Below are 27,171 nucleotides of genomic sequence, written 5' to 3'. Positions count from 1 at the left end.
AGGGCTGCGGCTTAGAGGCGGCGCTCGGCTTGGCCCGGCCCGGCAGTTGCCGCCTGTCGGGTCCCGCGGGCAGCCGTGCCCGCCGCCTCGCCCGCCGCCGCGCCGCGCCCGCCGCCGCCGCCACCGCCGCAGGGGGAGCCGGGGCACGCCGCAGGCGCCGCGCGGCGATGCGGGGCCGCGGCGGCGCCGAGCCCTGACTAAAGATGGCCGCGCTGCCCGGTGGGAACATGGCGGGGGGCGGCCGGGGGGCGCGGGTGGTGCTGGTGCTGCTGCTGCTCGGCGGCTGCTTGGGACGGCGGCCCCCGGCCGCCGCCGCTGCCGCGCCGCCCGCCGCCGCCGTCGTTTCCCCCTCGGCGGCGGAGGAGACGGTGATCATCGGCCTGCGGCTGGAGGACACGGACGACGTCTCCTTCATGGAGGGGGGAGCGCTGCGGGTGAGCGAGCGGACGCGGGTGAAGCTGCGGGTCTACGGGCAGAACATCAACAACGAGACCTGGTCGCGCATCGCCTTCACGGAGCACGAGCGGCGGCGGGGCGGGCGGGCGCCGGCGGGGGTGGCGGGGCGCGGCGGCGGGGGCGGCGGCGGGGCGGCGGGCGGCGGCGGCGGCGCCCCGCAGCGCTGCGGCATCCGCACCTCGGACATCATCATCCTGCCGCACATCGTGCTCAACCGCCGCACCTCGGGCATCATCGAGATCGAGATCAAGCCCCTGCGCAAGACGGAGAAGAGCAAGTCCTACTACCTGTGCACCTCCGTCTCGGCCCCTGCCGCCGCCGCCCTGGGGCCCGGGGCCGCCGGAGGGCTGGCGGGTGCCGACGGGCCGGCCGGGCACCCGCCCTGGGGCGAGACTACCTGGATCTACCACGACGGCGAGGACACCAAGATGATCGTGGGTGAGGAGAAGAAGTTCCTGCTGCCCTTCTGGCTGCAGGTCATCTTCATCTCACTCCTCCTCTGCCTCTCGGGCATGTTCAGCGGCCTCAACCTGGGCCTCATGGCCCTGGACCCCATGGAGCTGCGCATTGTGCAGAACTGTGGCACGGACAAAGAGAAGAACTATGCCAAGCGCATCGAGCCTGTGCGCCGCCAGGGCAACTACCTGCTCTGTTCCCTCCTGCTGGGCAATGTCCTGGTCAACACCACACTCACCATCCTGCTGGACGACATCGCTGGCTCTGGGCTGGTGGCCGTGGTGGTCTCCACCATCGGTATCGTCATCTTCGGCGAGATCGTGCCGCAGGCCATTTGTTCTCGGCACGGCCTGGCCGTGGGCGCCAACACCATCTTCCTCACCAAGTTTTTCATGATGATGACCTTCCCGGCCTCCTACCCCGTCAGCAAGTTGCTGGACTGTGTTCTGGGCCAGGAGATCGGCACGGTCTACAACCGTGAGAAGTTGTTGGAGATGCTACGAGTCACCGACCCTTATAACGACCTAGTCAAGGAGGAGCTCAACATTATCCAAGGAGCCCTGGAGCTGCGCACCAAGACAGTGGAGGATGTGATGACTCCCCTCCGAGACTGCTTCATGATTGCTGCCGAGGCTGTGCTCGACTTCAACACTATGTCTGAGATCATGGAAAGCGGTTATACCCGCATACCTGTTTTCGAGGGTGACCGCTCTAACATTGTGGACCTGCTCTTCGTTAAGGACCTGGCTTTCGTGGACCCCGATGACTGCAGTCCTCTCAAGACCATCACCCGCTTCTACAACCATCCGCTGCACTTTGTCTTCAATGACACCAAGCTTGATGCCATGCTGGAGGAGTTCAAGAAAGGTGGGTTCGTGTCTGGGGCAGGGGCATGGGGGGGATGCTGCTCGGTGGCGGTGAGCATCTACCTTCCTATGGCAAGCTGGCTGGGAAGGCAAGGGAGCTCTGCAGAGAGGTCCTCTCCGGTTCCTGCTGGCAGAGGGGTTTGGGAAGGTGCATTTGGGACAGAGAGTCGCCTTTGTTTAGGTATCTGCCAGATCTGCCCGTTCTCTGGGCCAGAAAGCTGATACGTGGCCGGTATGTACCCCTGGCCTCTTTTCCCCACTGCCCTGGGATGTGTGTGTGGGCATGGTGCCAAGCGAGGTTGTTTTCTTTCTTGCTTTTTCTGCTCATCTGTCCGTTGTAGTGAGAACCGCTGACGGGAATCCGCGCCCGTTCCTTGGCTGTGTCTTCTCTGTGCTTTTTCAGCTGGCCTGACGATGAGGAGCGGGTGGGCTGCTCCAGTAGGTCACCCATATCTCTCAGGCTTAGTGCGCGCACACGTGCCGAGATAAACAAGGCGGTTTAGCTCCATTCATAGGCTCAGCTGGCGACCTCAGCTCTGTGCTTGTGTTCCGGTTATTTTGATTGATGCTTTGATCTTGTAACTCAGAAATAGTTTCAGCGTCTTGAAATATATTCAAAAGCACCTGTTAGTGCTGCACTCCAGAGTTAGAGATCTTTTTCCCTAGGCTTCCCTCCATCCCCAGCACCACAGGCTCAGCAAAGACGTCACCCTTTCTACCTCTCTGGTGTAGCGTGCGTACTAGTTGCATCAGAACAGGACTGCGGCTTTCCAGCCCTGTCTTAATTGTGGAGGTGTGGACCTGACAAACGCATCTTAATTCCTGTTATAAGCTTTTGCTTATGAGGAAAGAAAATGCTTTTTTTTTTTTCCTTTTAAAATCTGTTCCTCTCTGCAAGTCAAATAATAATGGTACATGGCCCGTGCAGGGAAGTGTCATCAAAGAGGTAGTTAAGTGAAATTTCAAACAGATCGGATGTGTGGACTCTCATGCTGGAAAACTGAAGGCAATGGGAGTGCCATGGAGCTGATCATCCCCGGGGAGATCTGATCAAAGTACTGCTGAGCAGCTCAGTCCCTGGGAGATGATGTGGCTGAAAGAGGAGATATTTACAGCTGCACTGACCCCTCAGTTCAACTAATGGAGAGTTTTTGAGTTCACCTTTTATCAAATGCAAAAGTTACCTTGAAAAGAACTTTGTGAATTGGTGAATGGTCTTTCTAGGTAATAAATTCAAATTGTTACTTAAATTTCAGGTGCTGTTTTGTCTACGCACTGAGCTTTGACAGCATGGCATTTGATCTGTTTATTCCTGCTTATCTTGATTTTGGGGATTTGAAGGGCTACCCCACTGGTTTCCTCATCTTTATTTCATCTTCACAGACAGAAGGTGAACGTACTCCTGCTTTTTACAGACTAGAGCAGCAGTGGTTTTCTTTGTCTCTTTCTGTCTCTTTGTAGTGATGGGGAAATCTTACTTGGATTCGAAGTTATTGAAGGAGAGATGAGGGAGAGCCTCATCAGAGTGGTTTCTGCGCTGCAGGATCTGCAGCTCAGATCTGGGAAACTCAATTATGTCACTCAACTGTTGGCTGGTTAAGATGGATTTCTCTGCATATGTGGGTGTAGGATTCTTCCTGTCCTGCTGCCGTTATCTGGACTTCATATAGCATGATGTGGTTCTTAACCTGTAGTGAGACTTGTGGGTTTCTCCTAGTTTTGTTTGTAGCAATGTGTCTGAAGAAACGAATATTATGTTGGTCGCTTTATTTCCGCTGTCTGAAAGAGATGGAATGCATTCCTGTGTGTTAACATAGGAGTCCCTTTATTTAGTAGCTGGGAGAATTAGGTGCACATTTTAATCTTGCTAAGCCAAGTGTGCCTCCTTACAGCTTCTGAAACTTGTGCTTAAAATAGGCTTCTTAAAAATTCTCCTGAGTCGCTTGGAAGGTGCAGACCAGAGATCGCTTTCCCTCATAGCCAGAGGACTTCCCTTGCCTGCGCTAGGAAACGTCCCAGTAGCACAAGTTTAGGATGACTTCCTAACATGTGTGTTCCCTCCTGAGATCACTGTGTCCTGGAATAGTCTCTATAGTTATAGACTCATAGAATCATAGAATCGTTAGGGCTGGAAGGAACCTTCAAAGGTTATGAATTAATTCAGGGGAGTTTGATCATGCTTAAATGTTTCCTCCAGAATAGCTATGCTGGTTGGTCTGTATTGACAAGCCCCGGTGTCAGGACCAGCTCTGTCCTAACTGGTTTCTCTTCAAAAGTGCAGATATGGTGGAAATAAATGGCTTCCTTTGTGTCCTTTGAAATGAATGTAAATAACTGATAGCTTGCTCGATCTGGCATAGCGCGGTGTCTTTTGCAAGAGTTCTTCTAACTTTCTTCTTCTGAGCAACCTTGCCAAATTCCCGTGAGAATGTACGAATTAAGGGTGAGAATCAAATTGCATGTTACTCTCTGGTAAGGTGTTGAAAATAAATAAGCCTACAGTTTTTAGTCATTCCCTTCCCACCACGTTGACCTTTCGCTGCGGTAGGCTTGCTTCAAAACTCACATGTATGTCTTTTTTCCACCCAGGTCCCCCCTGCTACCACCATTCGGTGCAACGGGCAGCTTGTGTCATAGTGCTGTCAGTTGAATATAATCGGTTTAAGAAGAGAGGCTTGGGTTTTTTAATAAGTTTGGTAATTAGTTGGGTAAGTGGGGTTTTGAAGCTCACTTTTTGAGCAGGAGCAAAGCATACTTAACCTGCACTCAGAAGGAAGGCTTAGGAGGAGGAAATTAAAAGCCAAGCACGGCAGGATGTATGTCCTTATGCTATTGCAGAAGGTGAAGTGGGTAGTTCTGTACTTGTTCTGGTGCTTAGGCTGAAGAGCTGGAGGATTTGGTGGTGGGCCTATTATTAATGTTTTTTTCCCACAATTGCAAAATAAGTATGTGTTTCACTTCTATGCTGCCAGGCAAGAAACTTAATTTTAAGATAGAGCTGCAGCACGTTCTCACTCTCTTGTTGCCCTGATCTCTTGAAATGGGAACAAACATGATTTCTGAAGCAGTCTGCAAAAAAAGCTTCTCTTCTAAAAAGCATTGTTGATTTATAAATAAATAAATAGCTTTTTTTCTACTTCTGTCAACAGACCTTAAACCTTTATCAGCACTGTCAAATCTATTTGCCTACAAGTTGAGCAGACTGAGTGTTTAACTTGAATTCAGTCATTCAAATTCAATGCAAAGAAGTATAAGGTACCCTTTATACTGACCTAGGAAATGACCCACCTGACTTTGCTCAGTGTAGAGAGGTATCTCCTTTGAAAATAAGCTGCAGCAGAGAGTGAATGAGCAACAAAATCATTTTTGGAAAGAAGCTAGTGAACTGTCTCCACTGGTCTCCTTTTTCTTGTTGACAAGTGTGTGGGCTTGCTTCCCCCCCCCACCTCCCTTTTTGACAGTTTTCCTAGGTCTCTGCTCAAATGCTCTCTGGCACTTGCTCTCGGTGTTTTTCACAGGCAGATCTCTGCATGTGTGATCCTAAATCCAAAGTGTACTATTTCTAGCTCCCTGCCTGCCAGAGCTACAAGAATTCAGCTTGAAAAGCCTCATGTTGTAATACTAATATTTTAAGATTGGCCCACTTTCTACGAGCCATTGTACGGCTGCTTAGCTGGTTGGCTTCGGAGGGCAGCAGTTTCTCAATTGGAGTCCTCCTTTTCTGGGGACTTTGAGTCATGTGTTTTGATCTTATTTGTATCTGTCTCCACTATTATGTTATGCTGAAGATCAGAATTAATAATGTGTTGCAAAGAAGTCACAGTAACTGCAGCAGTTCTGATCTCGTGTCTGAATCACATGGAGCCTAGAGAAAATTCCTAGATTCCTTATTAAAGTCATTGCCAACTGGACCTTTAAATATTTTTCTTTCCTAAAAACCTTGTCGTATTTGACGATCTTCTCTTCATGCTCTGTTGGTCTTCTATTGTCTGTTTTTAATAGTGTGTATGTTTGGTGGCTATATTTAGTGTGGACATAGGACCTGGAGAAAAGCTTGGTCCATTTCTTTTTTAGTTCGTCTTCCCCCTCCAAAGAAAACCAAGCCCCAGCATCCTGAAACCTAAACCCCTTATTTTTGAGGGAGCAGAGAAGAATACCCAGACCTACTTATTCCTCTCTTGAGCACATAAATCCTCTTTTTGCAAGCAGGTAGGACAGCAAGTGACAGAGATACAAATTTCTACATTGGTATTGTTGGTCTGAGGGTTTTTTTCCTGCTATTAGGTCACTTACCTTCCTGGTACAGCTCTAACCCGGACATGTAGGTGGCTTCTTTCCTGGTCCCTTTCAGGTTTTATGGGTTCCCATCCCGATGAATCTGAGTCCAGACTTCCCATGAATAACCTTTATTTTTTAATGGATCTGAATGCTCACGTTCTAGTTTATCTAATGGGTTGTCTGTCTCCTGAGCTATATTCTGTGTAAGCCTGTGACTGCAGCATTATGAGAAACTGGAAGAAACTACATAAATCCTTTCTGGGATTATCAAAGGCATGTAAAACTCCTTCTTGGAAAAACAATATCGTTTTCAAGGCTGCTTGGCTAACGAAAGGCACCTCCTCTGATCCTTCTAGAGAGATTCATACAAAGGGAAAGGTGTTGAGGAGGTCCAGCGTGGAGACTTTTTTGTGTGAAGAGAGTAGAGGAGGGGTAGGTGGGAAGGAATTTGCCAGCAAGATATAGAAGACTTAGCATGATATGCCTGCAGATTTGTTCCCTGAACAAAAATTGCATGTGGGGGTGGGGGTTGCCTCGTGACAAACTATTTCTTGGCTGTCTGACGATGTAGCACCCGCAGGTATTGCGCTGCCAAAAGCTTTGCTGGCCTTGCAGAGCTCCTGGGGGATGGGTGCTTGTTCCACTGGAGAGGAGCGGATGTGGGTTACTGCAGGCAGCTGTCCTGCTGGTATCTGAGAGGGAGGCGTTAAGGGGAATGCATCGGAGAACAGCTCCAGTCCTTCCTGGGCTCCCTGCTGTCAAGCTTTTCTAGGGACCAGGAGAAGAAGAGACGGTGCTGGAGAGCAGCAGTGCGTCTTCACCCTGGTCTTGGTGAGGGTGAAGAGGAGGAGCCTCCACAACAGCTGGAGGCTCTGTTGTGCTGCTGAGAATACAAAGAATTCAGGTTCAGATGGCTGGCAGGGAGAGGAGTAAGTGAATGAAATTACTTGAGCAGTAGAGGTTTGAATCCGATGCTTACGTTGGGTATGATTCTTGGATTGCTTTTTAACTGATTGCTACCAACTCTTGTCATTTAACAATGACAAGAAGTTGCCTTTTCCTCCCCTCAGCTATTTGCTAAGTTAGCAAACTCTCACCTGCACTGAAACAGATGGGAGCGAATTCTACAACAAGCGAACCATGTTCCTATCTGCTTTCTCTGTGTCTGTAAAGGTTATCTGTAATAGGCACACATGTAAACTTCGGGTCAGTCTGTGCAGCCAGCAGCATTTCACGGCCAATTTTGGGGTAGAATAGAAAGAAGAGGCAGAATGTCAACTTCTGAGCCAATTCAATAGTGCAGGAAAATGATCAGGTAATTTAACCATGGCAGTATTCTTCCAGGGTTGAGATTTTTCTGCATTTCAGTGTTTCTCTGCCAACATGAGGTTCTGAGGAGCAGGACACTTTCTGAATGAACTTCATTTGACTCTAAGGGTGTAAGAACAATGACAGTGAATCCTCTGTGGTAGTACGTGTCTGACAATGGCTATGGCTGCTTACAGAAAGTATTGGAGAAGAGCAAATTTATTTTGTTTCCCATGAAAGCTAACTGATCTCATCAGGCTGCAATTCAAGAAGTTATGGAACTAAAGATACTGTCTTTATTAAATAGCCCTAGATGCTTATTTCTGTCTGTAAGTGTGCCTAATCAAGACTGAACCTTTGTCAGTACTTGCATGTAGACAATCAGCAATAATGATGTGTCTCCTGCCAGTAGCTTTGTAGTGCTAGTGGTGGAAAAAGGTGGATCTAAAGGTTGCATTTCTGATTGTGGCCTCTGTAAGAAGCCATCCAAAGGCAGTTTTTGTTTTGGCAGGCTGTGATGCCACTATCTAGTTGATAATTGAGGAAATGAGGGAGTTAGCCACCTCACACTTCATACATGTTATGAGCACCAGTCCCCTCCCTTTATTGAAGGAATCATTATAGTGAGTGGGAGTATGGGGGGATTACTAAGTCACTTAGCTTGGAGCATCGGTGCTGTTAAACTGTAGAGAAGATCTACTTGTCTCTCTAAATGTTGACTAGTGTCAGGTTTTGTCTTGTTCACTCAGAGGGCAGACATTCTACTGCATAGGAATTAAGACCTGGAGAATTTGAAGTCTCACTACTTGACCTCTTCTGGACTCTTTGCAATGTATGCTTAATATTAAGAGTTGTAAGTCAGTTTTATAGATGCTTAGGCACCATCCAGTAGGCCTAGAATGAAAGTAGTAGCCCAGCAGTGTGTTAAATCAGTCTGTATCTCACCCTGCCTTGCTTTTTCCAGTAATTCTTAACAAGAGCTCACTTTTTCATTAGCTTATGTGCCTCTACAGAGCTGTGGTGCAATTGCCAGTCTGGGTAGATCAATTGCACTTCTAGTATTGAGTCCTCCCAATGTCACTAATGGAGCTTGTAAACTAACCCTTAACAAGGAGTACTGCACTACTCTGAACCATACCCTGATGAGTGTGACCCCAGCACTATTGTTAATTTGACAAGGTCATGAAACACAGCCTACTATCGCCAGCTACAAACAGAAGTGTAAATACATGATGCTAATTGGCTACATCCAACTGAACATGGCTAACAGTCCCAGATCAACTGGTTGATCCAGCCTGGCTCCTGCTAAGGTCACTGAGTCATTTCAGGACTACCTAGTGATGTTTTTTTGTTTCACTTTTTCTATGATTATATATTGTTGAAAAAAAGATGCATAAATCTGTCATTAACCTTATGGTGTAATCCACCTTTTCTCTTGGCCTAGGAATCAGCATGACCCAAGAGCTGCTGGCGGAAGAAGCTATGCTGGGAATAAACTAGGGCCAAGTATGATGGTACAGAAAGCATCTGTGAGAAGGGTATGAAAAGTAAAGCTAGTTCAGGAATTATAAGGGATAGAGATACTTAGTCAACTCATTGTAGGACTTCTTACAGAGAGGTAGATGTAGGGAAGAGAAAGGGATGGCCTGGAACAGGTAAGTTGAGAAGCCCCTTGGTGTTCTAAATGGCTTTTTGTATTACATGAAATAATGAAGTTCTGATTTTTCAAAACATATTGTTATAAGTTGAGGCAGAGTCTACTAAAACATTTCCTGTAGCTTCTTTGAAAAAAAAAAAAAAAAACAAACCAGCAAAACAGCCACCAAAATTCTCACTGATGTTACGACTTCAGGACATGCAACTGTACTGTGTCTTTCACAAAGTGGACTTAGAGGAACCAGGTCCCTATCTGACACTCCAACTTGAAACATGAAGTTGCAATATCAGAAGGATAGATGGTAGAGAGATCCATCATGCCTGGAAAGAAACTGGATGTTCTTTTGACTTGCCACTGGAGCTGCATGTATGTGATGTGCTTAATGCAGTGGCTGTCTCAGCTTATCTTTCCATTCCTGGTCCCCAATAACAAAGAGGCTTTGATTCTTTCCAAACTTGTTTCCACTGACTCTTTCATCTTTTGTCCTCCTTTACTCAAAAGTGATCTCTTCCCTGTTTATGGCTCTGTCTGTAGTAGCTTTCCACTCTGAAGAGCCATGAGTAGGGACCCTTGGAGACCTTCGGGTCATTGTTCTCATGTTTTGTTTTAAAATTGCCTGGGAGCCTTCAAGAATTTTGGTAGGCAGCCAGTTTTCACTGAAGAGCAGAATGACTTTCAGGATTTGCCACACTTCTGTGCTGTCTGTGGGACATCGTATTGGCTGTCTGTCTTTGACTGTGTTTTAGTGTACAACCTGTAAATGCAAGAGATGTTTCTTTGTCTGGGTTGGCTGGCATGTTGGGAATAAGGATTCTTACAAGGGTGTTTGTGGTTATTTTTGTGGTTTAAAGACATGAGTCAGTCTTGGTCTTTACCTGCTGGTGATGATAGCTGCTAGAGAGGACTAGTGAAAGAACACTAGAAAAGCAACTTGTCTTGTCACCAAGTTGTCTTAAAATACCCAAGCCCTAGACTGGACAGAAACCTCAAAGCTAAGAAAACTTGTGTGAATGGGACTTACTTGTCTCTTTGTATTGAAGCATTTTGCTTGTAAATGTGGTTGGGTACAATAATGTCAGTGTTTAAATATGAAGCAACAGCCCTTCTCATCAAGGAATTGTACTTTGAAGGGCAGAGTAAGCGTGACGCCTGTCAATCTGAGAACTGAAAGCTGATGATTATTGAGGCCTCAAGAGTTACAAGTTAACGCGATTCTGCTGCAGTTACTAATTAACTGAGCAAGAGCTTTGCTCCAGCCAAAGGAGCTGGGGCCAGAAGATGAGCACATACATTTAGTACAAAAGATCTGTATAGTTTTGTTTTCCGTAACGCTTTCCGTTGGGATTGCACCATTCTTTTGCTGGCAGTCCTAAAAGGATCCGTTCTTCAGATGGGACCGGTGTTGTAACGTTGCTCTCTGCAGGGTGAGCCATGCCGTTGAGGCCGGGCTCCTACTTGCTTGAGGTTCTCTCACGCAGCAAGCATGAGTGACAGTCATTTTTTTTATAGTGAGTTTTTTATGGTGGTGTAATCTCTTATAGTGATAATGACGGAGGCATCCATGACTGTTGATCTTAGTGGAGGTGAATAAGGCTTTATTTTCCCCACTTGTCCGTGGGTAATGAGGGCAACAAAATGCTGACTCTGCCTCAGTTGGATATTCCGCTGCCAGCAAACAATTTTAAGACTGATCTTGCCGTTTCTGGTTTCCTTCCAGTACTCCACCTCCTGCTTTCAAAAGATTGTCCTGCCTGCCCTTTGCACTGCGGGGTTCAAAGTGCAGCCCTTGGCTGAAAGTGAGCCTGCACGACCCCTTTCCATGCAACAGTTATGTGAGGACAAGGATGATCACTTGCCCACTTTTATTGCTTGCGAATTGCTTGTCAGCAGTTTCTAGACTCTTACAAAAAAGGAAGAAAATCTGCCGGTGTGAACTTGTTCTTGACGAAAATTTACAATCTGGCATTGAAAGTAGGTGTGGCTGTAGGTTTTAGGCAATCTGCAGGCTTAGTTCTTCCTATCTAGCCCGGGACATCTTTCCATTGGAAGCAAGTACAGCTCTTACAGTTACAATTCCTGTAGACAGCAAGTGCGGACAGGGGCCTTCAGTTGATGTTACAGGGTGTCTAATAAGAGGCTTCAGTGAAATTTTGCACTAGTTAAGGTAGACCTAAATTGTGACTTAGTTATTAAGTAGCTCTAACTTGAACTCCAAGGGACATCACTAAGTTTTTGCTTCAAGGTGGATAACTGAATAGGTATGTTTTGCTCTGAATTTGTGCGAGTTTCTTCCCTCTGTGTAACTGAGGCATGTGTACTGATAAAGCTTTTTCACTTTCAGCTTTTATTTTAGTGTCCTGATGTGTAGTGTGTGAGGAGGGGGAAGGAAGCATCTCTCAAGATACCATCTATATGAAGACTTGCTGCATAGGTCTTGCTTTTCCTCCATCAGAGGAGAGGAGTAAGGGATGCTGTATTCCTAGGGCAGTGATCCTGTGAGTAGCTTGCTATATGGACTACATGGTTGTAGTGGCACAGGATTTATGCTGCTCTTCAGATGCAATCTGATCTTTTTCGCATGCTGGTTCCCTGCCCTGATGGGGAATAACTTTTATCTTCTTGTTGATATTCTAGTTTGCCTGGAGCCTTTTGGAGTGGTTAGGCTTGAAAACACTGATAACTCCACAGCTAAATTCAAGGACTTCACAGTGCTTGTTGTTTTTTTTTTGTTTGTTTTGTTTTTGGTTTTTTGGGGTTTTTTTGTGTGTTTTTTTTCCCCTTAGTGTTGAAGAATTGCTTGTGCTATGTGAATGGGCTTTCTCCCAGAGAAATCACAATCCCTATCAAAATCATTGTCTGTTTCTCTCATAATGAAAATTCTATACAGTGTACTTTAGACTCAACATCAGCTACTAAAAGTTGGAGTGCTCACTTGCGAGAGAAATCAGAAACTTTCTTGTGTGACGTGTAGAGGAAAGCCTGCTTCTGTTCCTTCTGTCTAGCTTGTTTGTGTTTTCCTGTGACCCTTACAGAGATCACAACATGCTTAAAGCTTTATTGCCTTTCCATACGATAGAGCCTGCCTCTCTGTCATAATCAGGGCTGACAGTTTTGTAGGTCTTTCTGTTCAGTTGACAAAGGGCCAGGGGGGATTACGATCACTAATGTGGAATTGCTTTGCCAGTAGTTTACTGGTTTAATCCAGCTTGTGTGTTGTATTGACTGAAGGCTCCCAAGGGGAACCTGGAACTGGAGAAATTGCACAGTTTGCCCTGTAGGCAGTCTCGGTGGGGGGTGAAGCTTCCCAACGTGGGAATCCCCTGGGGTTAGAGCTTGAGGAAGGCAGCTGGGGCAGTGCAAAAACTTTATTACCTACATAATGGATGCAGTCTCCCAAGAACCACAGCAATCTGTTGCTTGATGCCAGTCATAGGGTTGAACCTGTGAGCGCAGTTGTAGTGTGTGCAGCCAATGTGCAAGCAAATACAGTAGCTTTCTTTTTTCCTGCTTTCTCTGGTGCCCCTGGGGTTAAGGGTGGGGATGAAGGTTTCCCTGTGCTGTGTGATGCACCATACGGAATCCCGATCTCTCCTCCTCTCTTCAGGGGCACACCTGCTGCATACAGGATGAGAGGTCTACCAGGAGAGCTCTGATGTCAGTGATTCTATTCTGTTAATGTGGTGGGTTTTTTTTGTTGTTGTTGTTTTTTTTTGTTCCCTTTCCAGAACAGCTGTTTTGCATTTTCCAGTTTTTACTGTAATCTTTGAACAAGCTTTCTTTTTCTTTTTTCTGAGAGAGACACTGGGGAAGGGGGTGGGGGGAAGACACGCATACATTTGAGTGTTGAGGGCATTTTAATTTCTGATTCCTGGCCTGAAAACTGGGTTTAAATTTGTTGCTTGTCTGCTGTTTGAACATGGTCCAGTGGTAAGAGGCTTTAATACATTTCTTCTTTGCAAATCATCAACCTCACATCTTCCAGTAAAGGAAAGAATTTGGGAGTATAGCTTCCAAGAGTAATAGCCCTCTCAGCCCCATGCTATGCACAGACTTCAACCAAAAAGTTCCAAGGAAAATATTCAGAAAAGGGGGAAGTTATCTAGCTGTATCCCTGACCGTTTTGCATTTAAACTATTGGGTTTTGCAGAGAAATCAGTGTGCTATTTTTTTTTTTTACATAGACATGCAGCCATACTGGAACTAATAACTATGCAGGAAAATCTTAATCTGAGCATAGAGCACAGAAATTAACAAAATGTCTCTTACTTCCTAAGTTTATATTGATGATACTCTGTAGTTTGCCATTTTTCACACTATCCAATTAATCTCTAGCTGAAGACACACTTGGAAGTATTGGAGGCTGTGTCCAGATACCCTGCTTTCTGTTTGCATCTACCTCTTGATCAGCAGAAAGAGGTGAGTGCCTTGAAATGCTTGAAAGGCTTGAAGGAGGATGCTGAGCAAAGAGCCACCATGAGGAAGCTGGTAGGCTTGGGGACTTGGGTGGCATTTATGCTACATCTATTTCCTCTGAAACAGCAGTGTCCTGCCAGTTTTTAGAGGAAGCTTCAGTGTGAACATTCTTTCAGGAGGGAAGGAAGTGCTTTAAACTCAAGAGATTCATTTAACAAATGAGGTAGTCTTAACCATCCTCTCCAGCGCTGCAGTTGTTAGTTGTGACAAGGAATGAGTGTGTACTGTCATTAAACATGTACTCCCACTGTTAGAGGCAGATGCAGGTTCTGGGAGCAAGAACTCTGGCTGTGGTAATGCTCGTGAACAATTCTGCTAACAAAAAGAATCATCTCTCAGTGTTTTCTGTGGCTTTGAGGATGATTGGGACATAAAAAACCTTAAGATGTGACTGGGTGCAAAAGTTCTTGCAGATGGGAACAGATCATTTTTTTCACCTCATAAAACTGAGTTTAAAAGCATACAGGAGATTTAATTTTCATATTCCTGTTCGTTTGTTTCTTCCAAAATGGAAAAATGACCGAAGGAAATCAAAGGCATAACTGCTTCAAGTGAGTTGAGTATAGGGCAAGGATAAAGTGGAGAGTTTGATCTTTGGGATTTCCTAGTGCTGTCCAAAGTTGCACATAGACTGTGATGCCTTCTCCTTGTGCTGCAGTTACTTTGCTCTAGAATGGGGACTAATTTGTGTCCCCTTGTCTTGCATCAACTGAAAGGTTTTGTGGGAGGGAGCCAGTATGTTTCAGCTTTTCTCCTGTAACTTAAGGTATAGAATAGGAGATTGGTTTAATCTGCATGTAATAGCTTCCTTGCGTGACAATTTGCACCTTTCTTTAGACTGGCAGTCCCTCCCGTGACTCAGGTTTTGTTTCTCTTGCTCTGAGGTCCTTGGCTGTCAATGTCTGTCTTTCTTGTTTTCACTCTCCTTTCTGCAGATCAACTTATAGTCCTTCTGGCACCGTTTTTTGTCAGAAGATGAGGAAAATCTGAGAGACTAGGAGACAGTAGCAACTGATTAGACGAGACCATCCACTAGATAAGCGTGTGGAGATACAGTTAAGGTCAATGGTTAATGTTTTGTGTATAGCTTTATGGGTACTAAAATTGCTGCTGTGAAGTTCGTTGTCGGTCGCTTTCTTACCTCGTACTGACACAAGGGTTTTCATCTGTTGTTTTTTTCCTCACTGTGTCAGAGGTGCCATTTTATCCTTTTACCCTATGCCGCTTGACTTTTGATTTCAGACGCTTTTGAAATAATGTCCTGTTTAGGATTGATTATGAACTAAATATTTTTCTGTTTTGCTGGACTGAAAACCTAGCAGGCAAGTCTTTCAAGTAGCACACCTGTTACTGCTGAAATTCCCAGTCTTGAGGGATATGCAAGTAGTTCTCCTTTTTTCTTGCTGGTGACAAGGTGGTAACCAAAGTATGATTAAAAACCTTGGCTCCCTCTTGAGCCAGGAAGTCTCGAGCTCTCTTCCTGGTGCAGCTGGAAAGTTGTTCTTGCACCATGGACAGGTTGGTTACACCAGAGGCTAATGCAACAGTGTTCTTCATTGCCATCCATTCCAAGGAGTTTTGAGCAGGTTGGGTGAGAGGGATGTGGTGACATAAATCCAAGTCTGTTTTCACTGCTGGTGAAATTTGGGATGAAAGGGGTGGCTCACTTGGGCTTTTCCCGTTATTCTGTGTGTGACAACGTGATGTGGGGAAATAGCAGCCCACCAACCTGCTATTTGTCAGCAGTTAAAGGAGTGTGCAAGATCTGTCCTTTTGATAATCCAGCCCTGCTCTAGGGTGGTGCAGGCTGCCTCCTTGGTATGCCACGTGCTCTGTCCTCCTTTTTCTGAGCGTGTTGGCAGAGACTGGATTCTGCCACTTCTCTCATGGTTGTCGTGGACACATGTGCGTGTCGGGATCTTGGCTGGGCTCTCTTCCATGACTCACAACTGAAAGAACCTGTGTCCTCTTGGCATCATTATCACTGTGTCTCTTCGTGCTTCCATTAATGACTGCTGTCTGATGAAAGTGTCTGTTACTGCAAAGCTCAGTGTTGGGCTTGTAATCAAGGGCACCGTTGTGTTGTGCTAGCATGAAGAGTTTTTTAGTGGTTGTGATCATATTGTTCTGTCTAGCTTCATCCTGGTTCTTTATTGTTTTCTTTGATGTAGGAGAGAGGAACAGGATGGAGGAGCTGACAATTTTGCTGCTTGCCTGATTCAGAAAATGTATGTGACTGGAACAGTAGAGACATGATGCATTTTCTTGCTACCAAAAATGACAGAAATAAATTTCTGATTTCAGAGATAATGACTTTTCCTTATTTTTAATCCCTTTGTGTTGAACAGAGGGATGAAGGGAGCGACGGTAGGACTAGGTAGGGCAGCCTTTGAAGGCTGTGCAAGGAAGAGATGGGAGTGTCGCAACCTTTGAGTTGTTAACCTTTTGAAGTCGCATGGAGTAGGTGTCTCATTACCCTTGCCCCAACACATGCACATTTTTACCTGTGACATACCAAGCAAATTGCCTTCTGCTTCAGAGATGGTGAAGGGTTGTTAAACCTGTTTGGCTTCAAGGCAGTCATTCTGGGGATTCTCTTTATCTACACGTGTGAGGCTCAGGAGGCCTGCAGAAGCCACCCTCCTCTTCCCATGTCTGACATCCGTGCTTAAGGTGATAGCTCCTGTGTTGAGCGAGGGGTTTTAGAAAATACTTACAAAAATAGTGGTAGATTGTCCCTCCGAGGTCGGGTAAAGAAGGTGCCTATACACCTCAGGTCTTATTAGAGGAGAGATTGAACATTAAATTATGTTTGCAGTTTATGATTTAAAATTTGACACTAAAGTTGTTGTTTGATATGTGTAAAAAATGCTTTGCAATTCTTGAAGCGAATTGCCATGTGTTTCATACTTTCCTGATCAGAACAGACTGTTTTTAACCTAAGTAACTGACTGCATTAGTGTCCATCAAAGTGCTGACTTCAGCATGAAGAACAGTTTATCTGCATCATATACACATAAATGCATCTTGGTTGGCAGTGATCGTGTTTCTTGGTATGTAGCACGTGACAATAATACTGAACAAAGCTATGAGCATTTCTGTTTGCTTCTTTTCTTTTTTTTTTTTCTTCCAGCTATTGCAAACTCCTACAAGACTGTTGAGACAAGTCTGAGTATTGAGGTGGGTAGGGGGAATCCAGAAACTCTGGAAAAAGGGAGAAAGTGAGAGAACTGCAGTAGTTCAGTGCGGGGAAGAAGATCAAAGCATAAAATACAGAAAATGAAAGCTATATCATAAAAAAAGGGGGAGAGAGAGAAGAAAGAGTAAGACCTACTGATTAGAATAATCACTGAAGTGTCTGACCTCCCTCTGCTTCTCTTGTCACAGCTAACACGCTCCTGACTTGCTGTTTGTGCTCGCCTGTGTTTTCGGCGTGTCTCAGTGATCCATTAATGTCACTACAACAGGTGTCACATAGACACAGGCAAATGAGCTTTCTTCTTACTGCTGCACCAAAGGATATGACTCAGTGCTGAACTGATGGTTCATTTAGTGGAGCAGTTAAACTAAAAGTATGGAAATTGTCAGTTTTTCCAGTGATAAATATTTCCTTTGGATATATTTTGTGTTATGGACATGGCAAGGAAACTTCTGACTGCGGACATTGGTCTGTTAGGAATTGACTTGTAGTCATAAGTTTAATCTATATGACGCTCATAATGCAGGTAGCTGCGTGGTAGTGGAAGTTGAGCTGGATTTGAACCTCTGGAAGATTATTGACACGATCTTTTAATCTGTCATCTCATTCCTCACTCCTGTGTTCTGTTTGGATGTTGTAGTTTTGGGATGTTTTTGGAAAGGGTAGTGGGAAAACTTGCAAACATTTTTCAAACAAAAGATGGTTTGTCTTCATGGTTGGGAGGGTTCATTTGGACACTTGCTCTGAAATTTTTTTGTTTGGAAAACTGAAGTTCTTAGAAGTTAGATGGCCTTGGCTTTCCTTGTTCTTTCTTCCGTCTCAGACATCTGTATCAGCTCTCTCACCGGGCTCTTTATCTTACTTAGCTTTTCTGTGGATGCCTGGAGGCCTTGGCTCACATTCTCAAGTGTCCACTGGTTCAAGAAGCCATTGCTGCTATCATATTACCTTGACAGCTGTTGTCCCATTTCATATTTGCCATCCCCTCCCCCTGGCTCCCTTGTGATTTTTGGCAGAAGCTGTGGCTATTGAGCAATAAAACTTGGATCTGAGAATCCTGTTGCTGGTGGGAAAATGAGATGAGAGCATACTAGTTAATGCCTTGCGACTTGACTTCTTGCTGATGTATAATCAGTAGCATCTTTATTTAAAACCAAAACCTACCACTAGCTACTCTGTTTGTGGATTGAGCGGATGGTTCATATACTGTTCATTTGAAGTTGTGTGATAGGTGCTGGTCTCTTAAAATAGCACGCTCGATATCAGGATGTAAATGACCAGACAAGCTCTTGATTTGGAGTCCTTGACAAATGCCTGTGCGTAAGGACTGCAGAACAGCCAGGATGCTCAAGTTAAAGTAATACGTAAGGGCATGACTGACTTTGTCTTCATGTTAGTTTTGTTGATGATCCTGCCCCTGCTTAACCTGGAATAGAGCTCCTGTAGTACCATTTAGTAGACATTGAAGATGACCAATTGGTCTTGCTTGGATTTGAATTAACGAAATGTAGAAACAGCATTGGGGCCTCTTCTTTTGTATGTGTTTGGGGATTCCGTTGCCTTTCTCTTACATGCAACCATAAAGCACTTCTGACAACTGACAGAAATGGTGATGATCTTGGGACCAACCATCACACTAGAGCTGCCGTCTCTGTCAACCTTTCCTCTTAAGATGTTTTGTGTTTCCTTGTCAGTTGTTGAGAATTTGGCTGACGCATGGCATGCTTTAATCTCTACTGATCGTTCCTCTTGTCCCTGTTGGTACATGTCAGCAACTAAATTTTGTGTAACATACTGGAAAAATTAGGAAGGAAGGAAGGAGCAGATCTTAATTGGAAAGATGACTGACAGAAAACGATTAATGCATCCAGAACGCTCAGTTCTAAGGAACACATACAGGAAAAGCGTGTAAAAAAAATTCTTTTGCTTGCGATATGTATGATTTATTAGCTGATAACATCAGTGTGAAATGTAAAGCTTCTAAAAGTCTGGATCAGACCAGTCTTAATGCATGTCTTCCAGCTCCTAAATTACTCTGCCAAAGAGGGAAGACTAGATTCCTACTGAAACATGTGCTGCGACTGTTTTGCCCGTCTCTGTGGAGAAGGGTGTTTTAAGTGGTTGGTGAATGGTTCTTGTGTGTGTGGAGTGAAATCATGCCCTCAGTCAGTAGCTGTAAATTTGAGGGCTGGCGCCCCAGGGCTCCATCCTGGTAGGAGCTGGTGGATTGTGGCACGTTATGGGGTCTCAGCATAGCAGGTGCTATGGAGTCCTCCTGGGTCATGCTGAGGAAAAGCCAGGGATGTAGTGCGACCTACTGTGAAGTCAAAGAGAGAAAACTCAAAGGAAAGGGTCAAAGAAGGTGTCCTCTGACTTTGAAAAAATCATGATTACATCAACGTGACTCCCTGGAAAAGAAATAGAAGTGAAATAGGGAATGGATTACATCTAGGTGAAAAATGTGTGGAGTATCCCTCCCCTAGCTGTAATGTTTGAGTTGCAGGGTGGGGTGCGCAGGTTTTCTGTTGGCATGGGGGGAAATAACTTTATACTGACTTTCTTTTCCTGAAAGATAACAAAAACCACTCATAAGGCCTCAATTTGACATACAACTTGATTAAAGTGGGTTTTTTTTGTTTGTGTGTTTTTGTTGTTTTTTTTAAGGAAAAAGTGGCAGTTTGTCCTCCCTGCCCTGCATCCCTTGCTTTCCTGGCATTTAGTGTGGGTTTAAACAAGGTGTTCCTTGGTCTGGTCTCTCCATGGAGATTGCAGAAAGCGCTGGAAGGCTTGAGCTTCCTGCGATCCCTGGCACGTCTTCCGTTACGCAGCTACGGTTATTGTAGCAGTAGGGGACTTGTTAGTTTTCCAACTGCAGTTCCCAGCGAACGTGTCCGCTCTGCGGTGTAGACTCCTGCATGTTCGGTGTTAAAATAGTTCTATAGCTTTCAGGCATCTTGTTTCTCCACCCATATTTGAAATGCAAGCGTTGGCCTTTAAGGCAGGGGTTTCAAAGCTTTTCGATATCAAAGGCCATGTTGACAACTTGGCAAGCGCTTGTGGGCCCAAGCGCGTTAGATCTTTAGGATAGGAGCTGACTTGCTGCAGGCGTTGGAAAGGATGTTTTGCATTGTTTAAATGTATTGTCAGGTGTGTTATGCCCTTTCTTTGCGATGTGGCTGCTGAGATGTCTCCTCTGTTCATGCTAGGCTTGGCTTACTTTCCCATTGGCCAGAGAAGGGGTTAACTTGCTGTTAACAGTCTGCTCCAGCTCATGTCTTGCTGTCTCGTTTCTTCTGCTTAAACCTGCTTTTGTGGGGAATCCCAGCTCCCGACCCCGCTGCTGCAGTGGCTCGGGCTGTGGCTCTGGAGGGTGGAAGGGTGCTTTGGGGGAAGGCATTAAGCTCAGCTGGGAGGAAGTGTCTCAGCTGGGAGTCCTTGGTGGCCCTCTCCCCTGTGTGGGAAGCGGGTGAGGTTCTGCAAACGCAGGAAAGCAGCTGGTTCTGGCAGGGCAGAGCTTGTCTGTCCTGGTCGAGGTCTCAGAGGTCTCACCAGGTTACTTGCTTGTTGACTGTTTGAAGTATCAGCATGCATCGCTTCCACTCGGCTCTTGCGTTTTCCAGCCTTGCTGAAGGGCTGCTCTGCTTTCTTGCATTGGGTGCATTAGCTACATGGGTTTGCTGTGGTGGTTGAGCATCTTTGGGTCATAGAACATCTTACCAGTGCTTAATGAACTATGGAACTATGCATACATCTATAAAGGTTTGTTTTCATTCTTTATGTGAGGCAAGTGAAGTGCAGAGGTCAGTGCTACAACACGGCGCAGAAGGATAAATGCAAAACTCAGAGGCGTTCCAGAACTTTTCTTAACATCAGCCCTGTTGCAACCAGTGTAGCTATGACAGTGTGGAGTGCAACCAGGCTGGTTGTTCGGGTCCTTTCTGGCTCGTGGGTAGAGCTTGTGGCTCACATTAAGCCCTGGCTGCACCGCTGGCTCCCTTGCTGGAAGGAGCAAAGCTTGGCACGGATGTTTTGGCTTTTAAATGCAGTCACAGGTTTTGGTCTGAGGTGGAAGCGTGCTTTAAGAGCTACATTGTTTTGCATGAAAGACTAAACAACAAATCTGTAGCAGTGTGGAGGAGAAGCCAGTTCTAACTCCTGGTCATGTGCTTTCACCACAAAGACCCTGTTTCTTCTTTTACTTAACTGAAGAATTCCATTAGATCAAAAGCTAGTTAAGGAAAATAGAGCCCCATGTGGTCCTGTGTGGTTACTTAGGCAAGTGCTATTTTTAGGAATCCCAATTGAGTAAGCCCTGGCTTGTGCTGCTGTTAAAATCCATGGAAGCAAAATTAAAACTACTACCTTCATCTTAATGGCATGTAGGCCACTTGGCTCTAGCCATCTGTTTTTTTTTTTTTTTCTCACTTGTGCCTCTCCAGCTCATTCCTGGCCTTGCGGGGATTTTTGCCTTTCCAAGTGAGAGTTAATCAGTTCTTTGGGTGTGGGAGATTTGGAATAAGACTGGTAGGAAGTTGTTCCTGTTCTGCACCTCTGAGGATTGTTATCAGAGTTGTTAATGAGTTCTTGCCCTCCAGCCCCAGGCTTCTGCCTAACACTGCTCAACTGCTTCTCCTAGCTTTAGCTTCTGTGGCCCAGTTCCATTGATGTGTAGAAGATGCTTCTTACCTGCTTCTCTCCCTACCAAGAGTAGGGAGCCCAGGTGTGCAAAGTGTGACTTGTGTTCTTCAGCAGCACAAAGGAGAAAGAGCTGCAAACTTCTTGCTCACAAGGTTGTTCTTTTACACGGACCTTCTTGACCTGCCTTGTGGGACCATTTAGGGGGATCACAATGACAGAATTAAGACAGTTTGGTCTTGAATTAAAATATAAGAATCCAGTTCCTTTTCTGGAAACCATTGTCTGATGGCGACCAGATTCTTCTCCACAACTTCATGCCCTGGCTTGCAACGTGTAGAGATGTCATTGGTTATTTTTGTCACTATTTTTCTCTGAATCTGAGCAGAAGAGCAGCGGAAGGGTGCAGGAAAAGAGGCTAAAGCCTGAGAAAGCTTTTTGAGTGTGGCTCCAGGCAAAGACTGCTGAACTGGCTGAAAAGGCTGAGACCTGCAAGCAGTACTTGGTTTGATTCATACTGTTGTACAAATCTATTTTCCATATTTTTTTATTTAAAAAAAAAAAGTGAGGAAATCACTCTCACAGTTCTAAGTAGAAGAATAAATTTGTAAGGGCCTGGAGAATTAGACAAAGGACTTGGTTCAGAAGGGAGGGCGAACAGTGTTTTGAGTCTGAAGACCCTCTGTAGGCTCGTAATGTTCTTCAGGTTGCCTGATTTCTGCTTGAAGAACCCTTTGTCTAAAAACAACAGAAAAACCCAAAAAATGCTTCTGAAATCTTATGTTGGGGTAAATTTGCTGTGTTACTGGGCTGTGTGGAGAAGACATAGCAATATTCTGTGAAATGTTTGAGGCGTTTAAATGCAGAGCAAGTAACTGGTGACCTTTTAAGCTTGGGTGACGTTAGCCACTTGCTAATGTTTCGTGTCAGGCTGAGATGATGGGAAATCAGTCAGAAACTATATTTGTCTGTGCTGGTCTAAATGCACAGACAGTGGGCAAAGTTTTCATAGTGTTTCAGTTTTATCCATTTAGAGATCTGGCTTGAGTTTGGCTGGCAAAAGGCTGGTCTTATTGATAGGAATTGCATGTCCTCTCAAACTTTGTGAGCCCTAGCTAGGAGTGATGTGTAGAGAAGCCACAAGTGCCGTGAACTGAAGCAATGCCGTAGAACAACATTAGGAAAGTATTAGTCTCGGCACAGTTGTGGATCAAAACATCTTTGTGCTTAGAGTATTGGCACACATGGTGCTACACTGCTGTATCCTTGGTAGTATGGATGTGATTGTGTCAATAAGCAAGGCTCAAGGATACTTAACAGATACATAAGGATACTTAACAGATACATAAGGATACTTAACAGATACATAAGGATCAGTTCGCTAAATAATTCTTCTTCCATCTATGTGTGTAGTCAGCTCTTCTTCTCTCCCCGCTCACAGCTGCTATAGCTATGAAGTCAAGCACTTCTGTAGAGCAAGGAGGTCTTCAGATTAGAATGTGAAATCCTCATGTGTAGAGGAGCTTTTCTTGTGGCTATTTGGGATCGTGCTTGTGACTCTTCTGTGCTGGGAACCTGCAGTCTGTCCCAGGATGTTGGCTTCCCACTGTGTTGCTTCGTGTCCTATAATGCTTATTGCACAGTTGGGATTTTGTTCGGAGGACTCACGTCTGTAAAACTGTTCTACCTAAACTCAGCTTTCTGCTGAGCATTTGTTCACAGACCCCCAAAAAGAAGGATGTGTTTATGGTTCCTCAGGGCTAGAATTATTTTCTCCGGACAATTTGGAGGAATGGAAGCCCAAGTCAATAATCCCAAATTCTTTGAAAAATGTGAAATAGATAACACTTAGCTGCCCTTCACACGGACTGGGAGTCAGAAGCAGCATCAGTATGTGAACTGCTGCCAACGTTCAACTGTACAAAGCTATAAGACTGGGAGCCAGGAATTTTCATCATAAAATATTGATCGCTTTCCTTGTGGAAAAGGAAATTGAGGTAATGTCCTGTTACTGCAGAGTCTCCTTGGTGCAGCTTAAGTAAAGAACAGGCCACTGCCAAGCTGCAGAATGGAATTAGAGGGATGTAATGTCCCACAGTGCCAAACACTGAACTGACTGGTGAGATGTGACATCAAGTAAACTGAACAAGTGTAACATTTCTTGCTTGCATCCTTGTAACTGGTGAAGAAAACATGCATTGTCATGTTTTCAGTCTGTCAAGCTAGTTCTGTAAACGTGTTTCCCCTCCCATGCCACATACTCATTGCAGTGCCACCCAGAAAGTGACTTTGCTGGCTAGCCTGCGAGTCAGCTTTTTCTGGGTTTTGTTTTTGTTTTTCCTAAAAGTGTTGTTTCCCTAATGCTATTTTTCAGTGATTTTTTTTTAATTATTTTTGATATCCCCAAACTGTATTTTGTGTGTTAGCCTTGGGTGTGGTTTTCACCTCAAAGTCCTATTGGGATATAGGATGGTCTAGGTATCACCTGTAAGGTGTCTTTACTTTTAATAAACATCCTATTTTTAAGGTAGATCTTTTGCAAGACATAAGCGAGAACTGGATTTTCAGAGTAGTTAAATCCCAATGGTGTTTTTAGTTTGTTTTCTTCTGGTAGAAACTTTTTTTTGAAGAAACAGCTGTGAAGTATTGCCACGTTGTGTTTCGGAGCGTTGGAAACAGAATGTACTAGGTGACTGAATACAGATGCCCAAGAGCAGCGGTGTTCATTCAGCATCGTACTTTACTTCAACGGATTTAAGTGGAGAGGGATTGACGGTGCTGCTTTTGAGAGTTGCAGGGGGTGTGAGAAGGTGTGCAGAAGAAAGGTGCTGTAGGAAGCTGTCGAAGAGCAGTTCAGCAGCCAAGTTTTAGCTCTTTCATAGCCACCTATTGGGTAAAGCACCTGCAGCTTGTTCCCCAGTAGAGGAAACAGTGAATATTAAGTGGAGAAGACTTTGTTGAGAATTACAATGTTAAAAAAAGATCGCCTTGCTTTGCTTCCTCTATTAGCCGTGCTGCACGGAGGGAGAAGCTGACTCACGCCGACCTGTGTTACAGGCTGCTTTGGGTAGAGCAGTCGGAAAACTGTGTCACTTCAGCCCAAGAGAGCTGCAGGAACAGAAGTGTGGTAATATATTAAAATTACATCAAAGGCTCTGGGAGATTTTAATAAGATCAGCCCCATATTTATTTTCATGGTTAGGAGCAGAAATAACTGAATCATGTCATGGAAATGTTCTGGAATGAAGAGATGTAACAGCCAAGGCTCTGTCTAAGCTGGTCAAAGGGTTTGTTAACTCCAGACGGGCCACTTCAATTTAGGATATTAAGAGCTTGCAGATAGAGGGTTTAGATCCTGGTGAAGATCCCAGACTCTGAAAATCAGGTGAGTGTGGCAGAGTGATTCTTGCCTCAGCTCTTTGCACCAGCAGCAGGGCTAGGTCGGCATTGCTTTGGGCTGGTATGGGTATCCTGTTATTACTCAGCTGGCATGAATTGAATCTGATGAACTAATTAACTTAATGTATAGACCCTGCCTACAAAAGGCAGGCCATTTCCTCCTGTGGAAGATGCAACGGCATCCTTGGAACTGCAGCCCAGGCTGGTGAGTGACAACTGGTGACCCCGACATGATATGTCTGAGAGACCCTGAGGACCGCGACTCCCTCGCTGGAGCCGGAGGAGTCAGAGCCGGAGGAGTCAGAGCCGGAGGAGTCAGAGCCGGAGGAGTCAGAGCCGGAGTCAGAGCCAGAGCCAGGGCCGGAGCGAGAGTCCTTCGGTAAGGAAGGTAAAGCCGCAAGCCCCAATGTGGTATTTGCGGGAGGGAAGCGTGCTGGAGTTGGAACGAATGGACTGGGTCTCTGCTCACCGTAAAGCCTTCACTTTCCTCTAAAACCAAGAAATTGTAAAACAAAAAGGGGGAATTATGGTATCCTGTTATTACTCAGCTGGCATGAATTGAAACTAATGAACTAATTAACTAATATATAGACCCTGCCTACAAAAGGCAGGCCATTTCCTTCTGGCTGTGGAAGATGTAATGGCATCCTTGGAGCCACAGGCCAGGCTGGTGAGCGACAGACTGTACCCTCTCTTTGTCCTTATAACTCCCTATCAGCTCTGGGCTTCCCAACAGTAGAAGGACATCAACCTGTTGGAGCAGGTCCAGGGGAAGGCCACAAAGGTGATCAGAGAGCTGGAGCATCTCTCCTATGCAGACAGGAGAAGAGAGTTGGGGTTGTTCAGCCTGGAGAAGAGGAGGTTCTGGGGAGATCTTATAGTAGTCTTCCAGCACTTAAAGGGAGTCTACAAGAAAGCTGGAAAGGGACTTTTTACAAGGGCATGTGGTGATAAGACAAGGGGCAATGACTCTAAACTGAAAGAGGGAGATTTTGATTAGATCTAAGGAACAAATTCTTCACTCTGAGGATGATGAGGCACTGGAACAGGTTGTCCAGAGAAGTTGTGGATGCCCCATTCCTGGAAGTGTTCAAGGCCAGGCTGGATGAGGCTTTGAGCAATCTGGTGTAGTGGAAGGTGTCCCTGCCCATGGCAGGGGGTTTGGAACTAGATGGTCTTGAAGGTCCCTTCCAACCCAAACCATTCTGTGATTCGATTAAAATGGGCTGGAGGTGCTTCTGAGGGTGGTTGGCCGCAGCTCCCTCTGCCAGGCTGCTGCGGTGGTGGCTCCCCCAGCCTGCCTCGGCAGGACCTCGCTGCTCTCCAGGGCACTTCTCGGCTCAGGTTTCTCTCTGCCAATAGCCAGGTACTGCAGTGGGGTAGGACTGCTGGTCATGTCAAGGCTTAAAATTTTTAAGGATGCCCCGTATTGTAGAGGAATCAGGTGCTTTCTTTGTAGCCCCTGGAAGGTATCGGGGTCTGGCGCCAGCTCACCATCCTCTCCCATCTTCCTTCCTCCCCCTGAGCTCTCTTCAGCTGTCAGCAAAGCTTGGGGTCTCTCTCTACCCATAGTGTGTGGAGGGTGCTGCAGGAGGCCGGTCGCTGAGCTGAGGATGTTGAGTCCTACATGCCTGTGCCGGAAAGCCATTCCTAACGGCTGCATTGGAGAAGGTTTCTGTTTATTCCCTTGCATTTCCGTGCTCTCGCAGAGCCCCATATGCCACTGCTAGTGCTGCACACGCTGCCTGTGTGGGAAAGCAGAAGCCTGAATGTTTTCCCCAGGCTTTGCTGAAGGAAAGAGATATTTTAACAAGTGGCATGCATTTTTTTTATTCGCTTTGCCTAAAATGAAGGGAAATGTTACTCTGCTGGTCAGAGGTTTGCTGGAAGCAGGGCTGCTGCATGTGTGTGGCCACGATAGAGACGGAGGTATCTGATCTGGCAGTCGGCATGATGCAACTGTTAGGTTGCTTTGCAGCTTGTGGAGTTTATCTTCGTACGGCGTTTCAGTGGCAGTTAAGGCTTTAGGTGCTGGAGCTTGGGCCCTGCTCCTGCAGTTTTGAAGAAATGCATCAGCTCCCATCTTACTGGATGGTGGGTATGTCCCAGAAGGAGCAGGGAAGCCACAGAGTGAATCAGCAGTGAATGTATGTAGCAATACTTTTGCACCTCTCAAATTAGTATTTAGACTCATGAAGATGTAGATGTTAGGCTGGAGCAGTGTAGTCTGTTCCCATTTGGAAGCAAGAGGAAGGATATAAGAAATAGACCTTTCAAAATGGGAACAAGTTCTCCTTTCTAGATGACTAAGCCAGGAAGACTTCTGTAAGACTATTTCTTAAGAAAAATTTTTAAGGTCCCATGTGATGGGAAAAAAAAAGTTCAGTACTTTCTCTAGCATTATATTATTTCCATTCTACTGATTTTTAGACTTGAACCTTCAT

At 45.5% G+C, this 27,171-nt stretch overlaps 1 protein-coding gene across 1 annotated transcript in view; it reads left to right on the top strand.

Moving 5' to 3' along the window:
- The first annotated feature begins 203 nt into the window (after positions 1 to 203).
- Positions 204 to 27,171, top strand: part of CNNM2 (cyclin and CBS domain divalent metal cation transport mediator 2) — a 121,590-nt gene continuing 94,622 nt past the window's right edge. The window contains exon 1 of the mRNA XM_086616352.1: positions 204 to 1,779. Coding sequence (XP_086472478.1) covers positions 204 to 1,779 — 1,576 coding nt within the window. The remainder of the gene's footprint in view (positions 1,780 to 27,171) is intronic.

The sequence above is a fragment of the Tauraco erythrolophus genome, chromosome 9 (genome assembly GCF_009769465.1).
Source record: "Tauraco erythrolophus isolate bTauEry1 chromosome 9, bTauEry1.pri, whole genome shotgun sequence".
In the NCBI taxonomy this organism is placed as follows: Eukaryota; Metazoa; Chordata; class Aves; order Musophagiformes; family Musophagidae; genus Tauraco; species Tauraco erythrolophus.
Note: the sequence above shows the minus strand (reverse complement) of the source record. Positions and strands in the feature narration are given on the sequence as shown.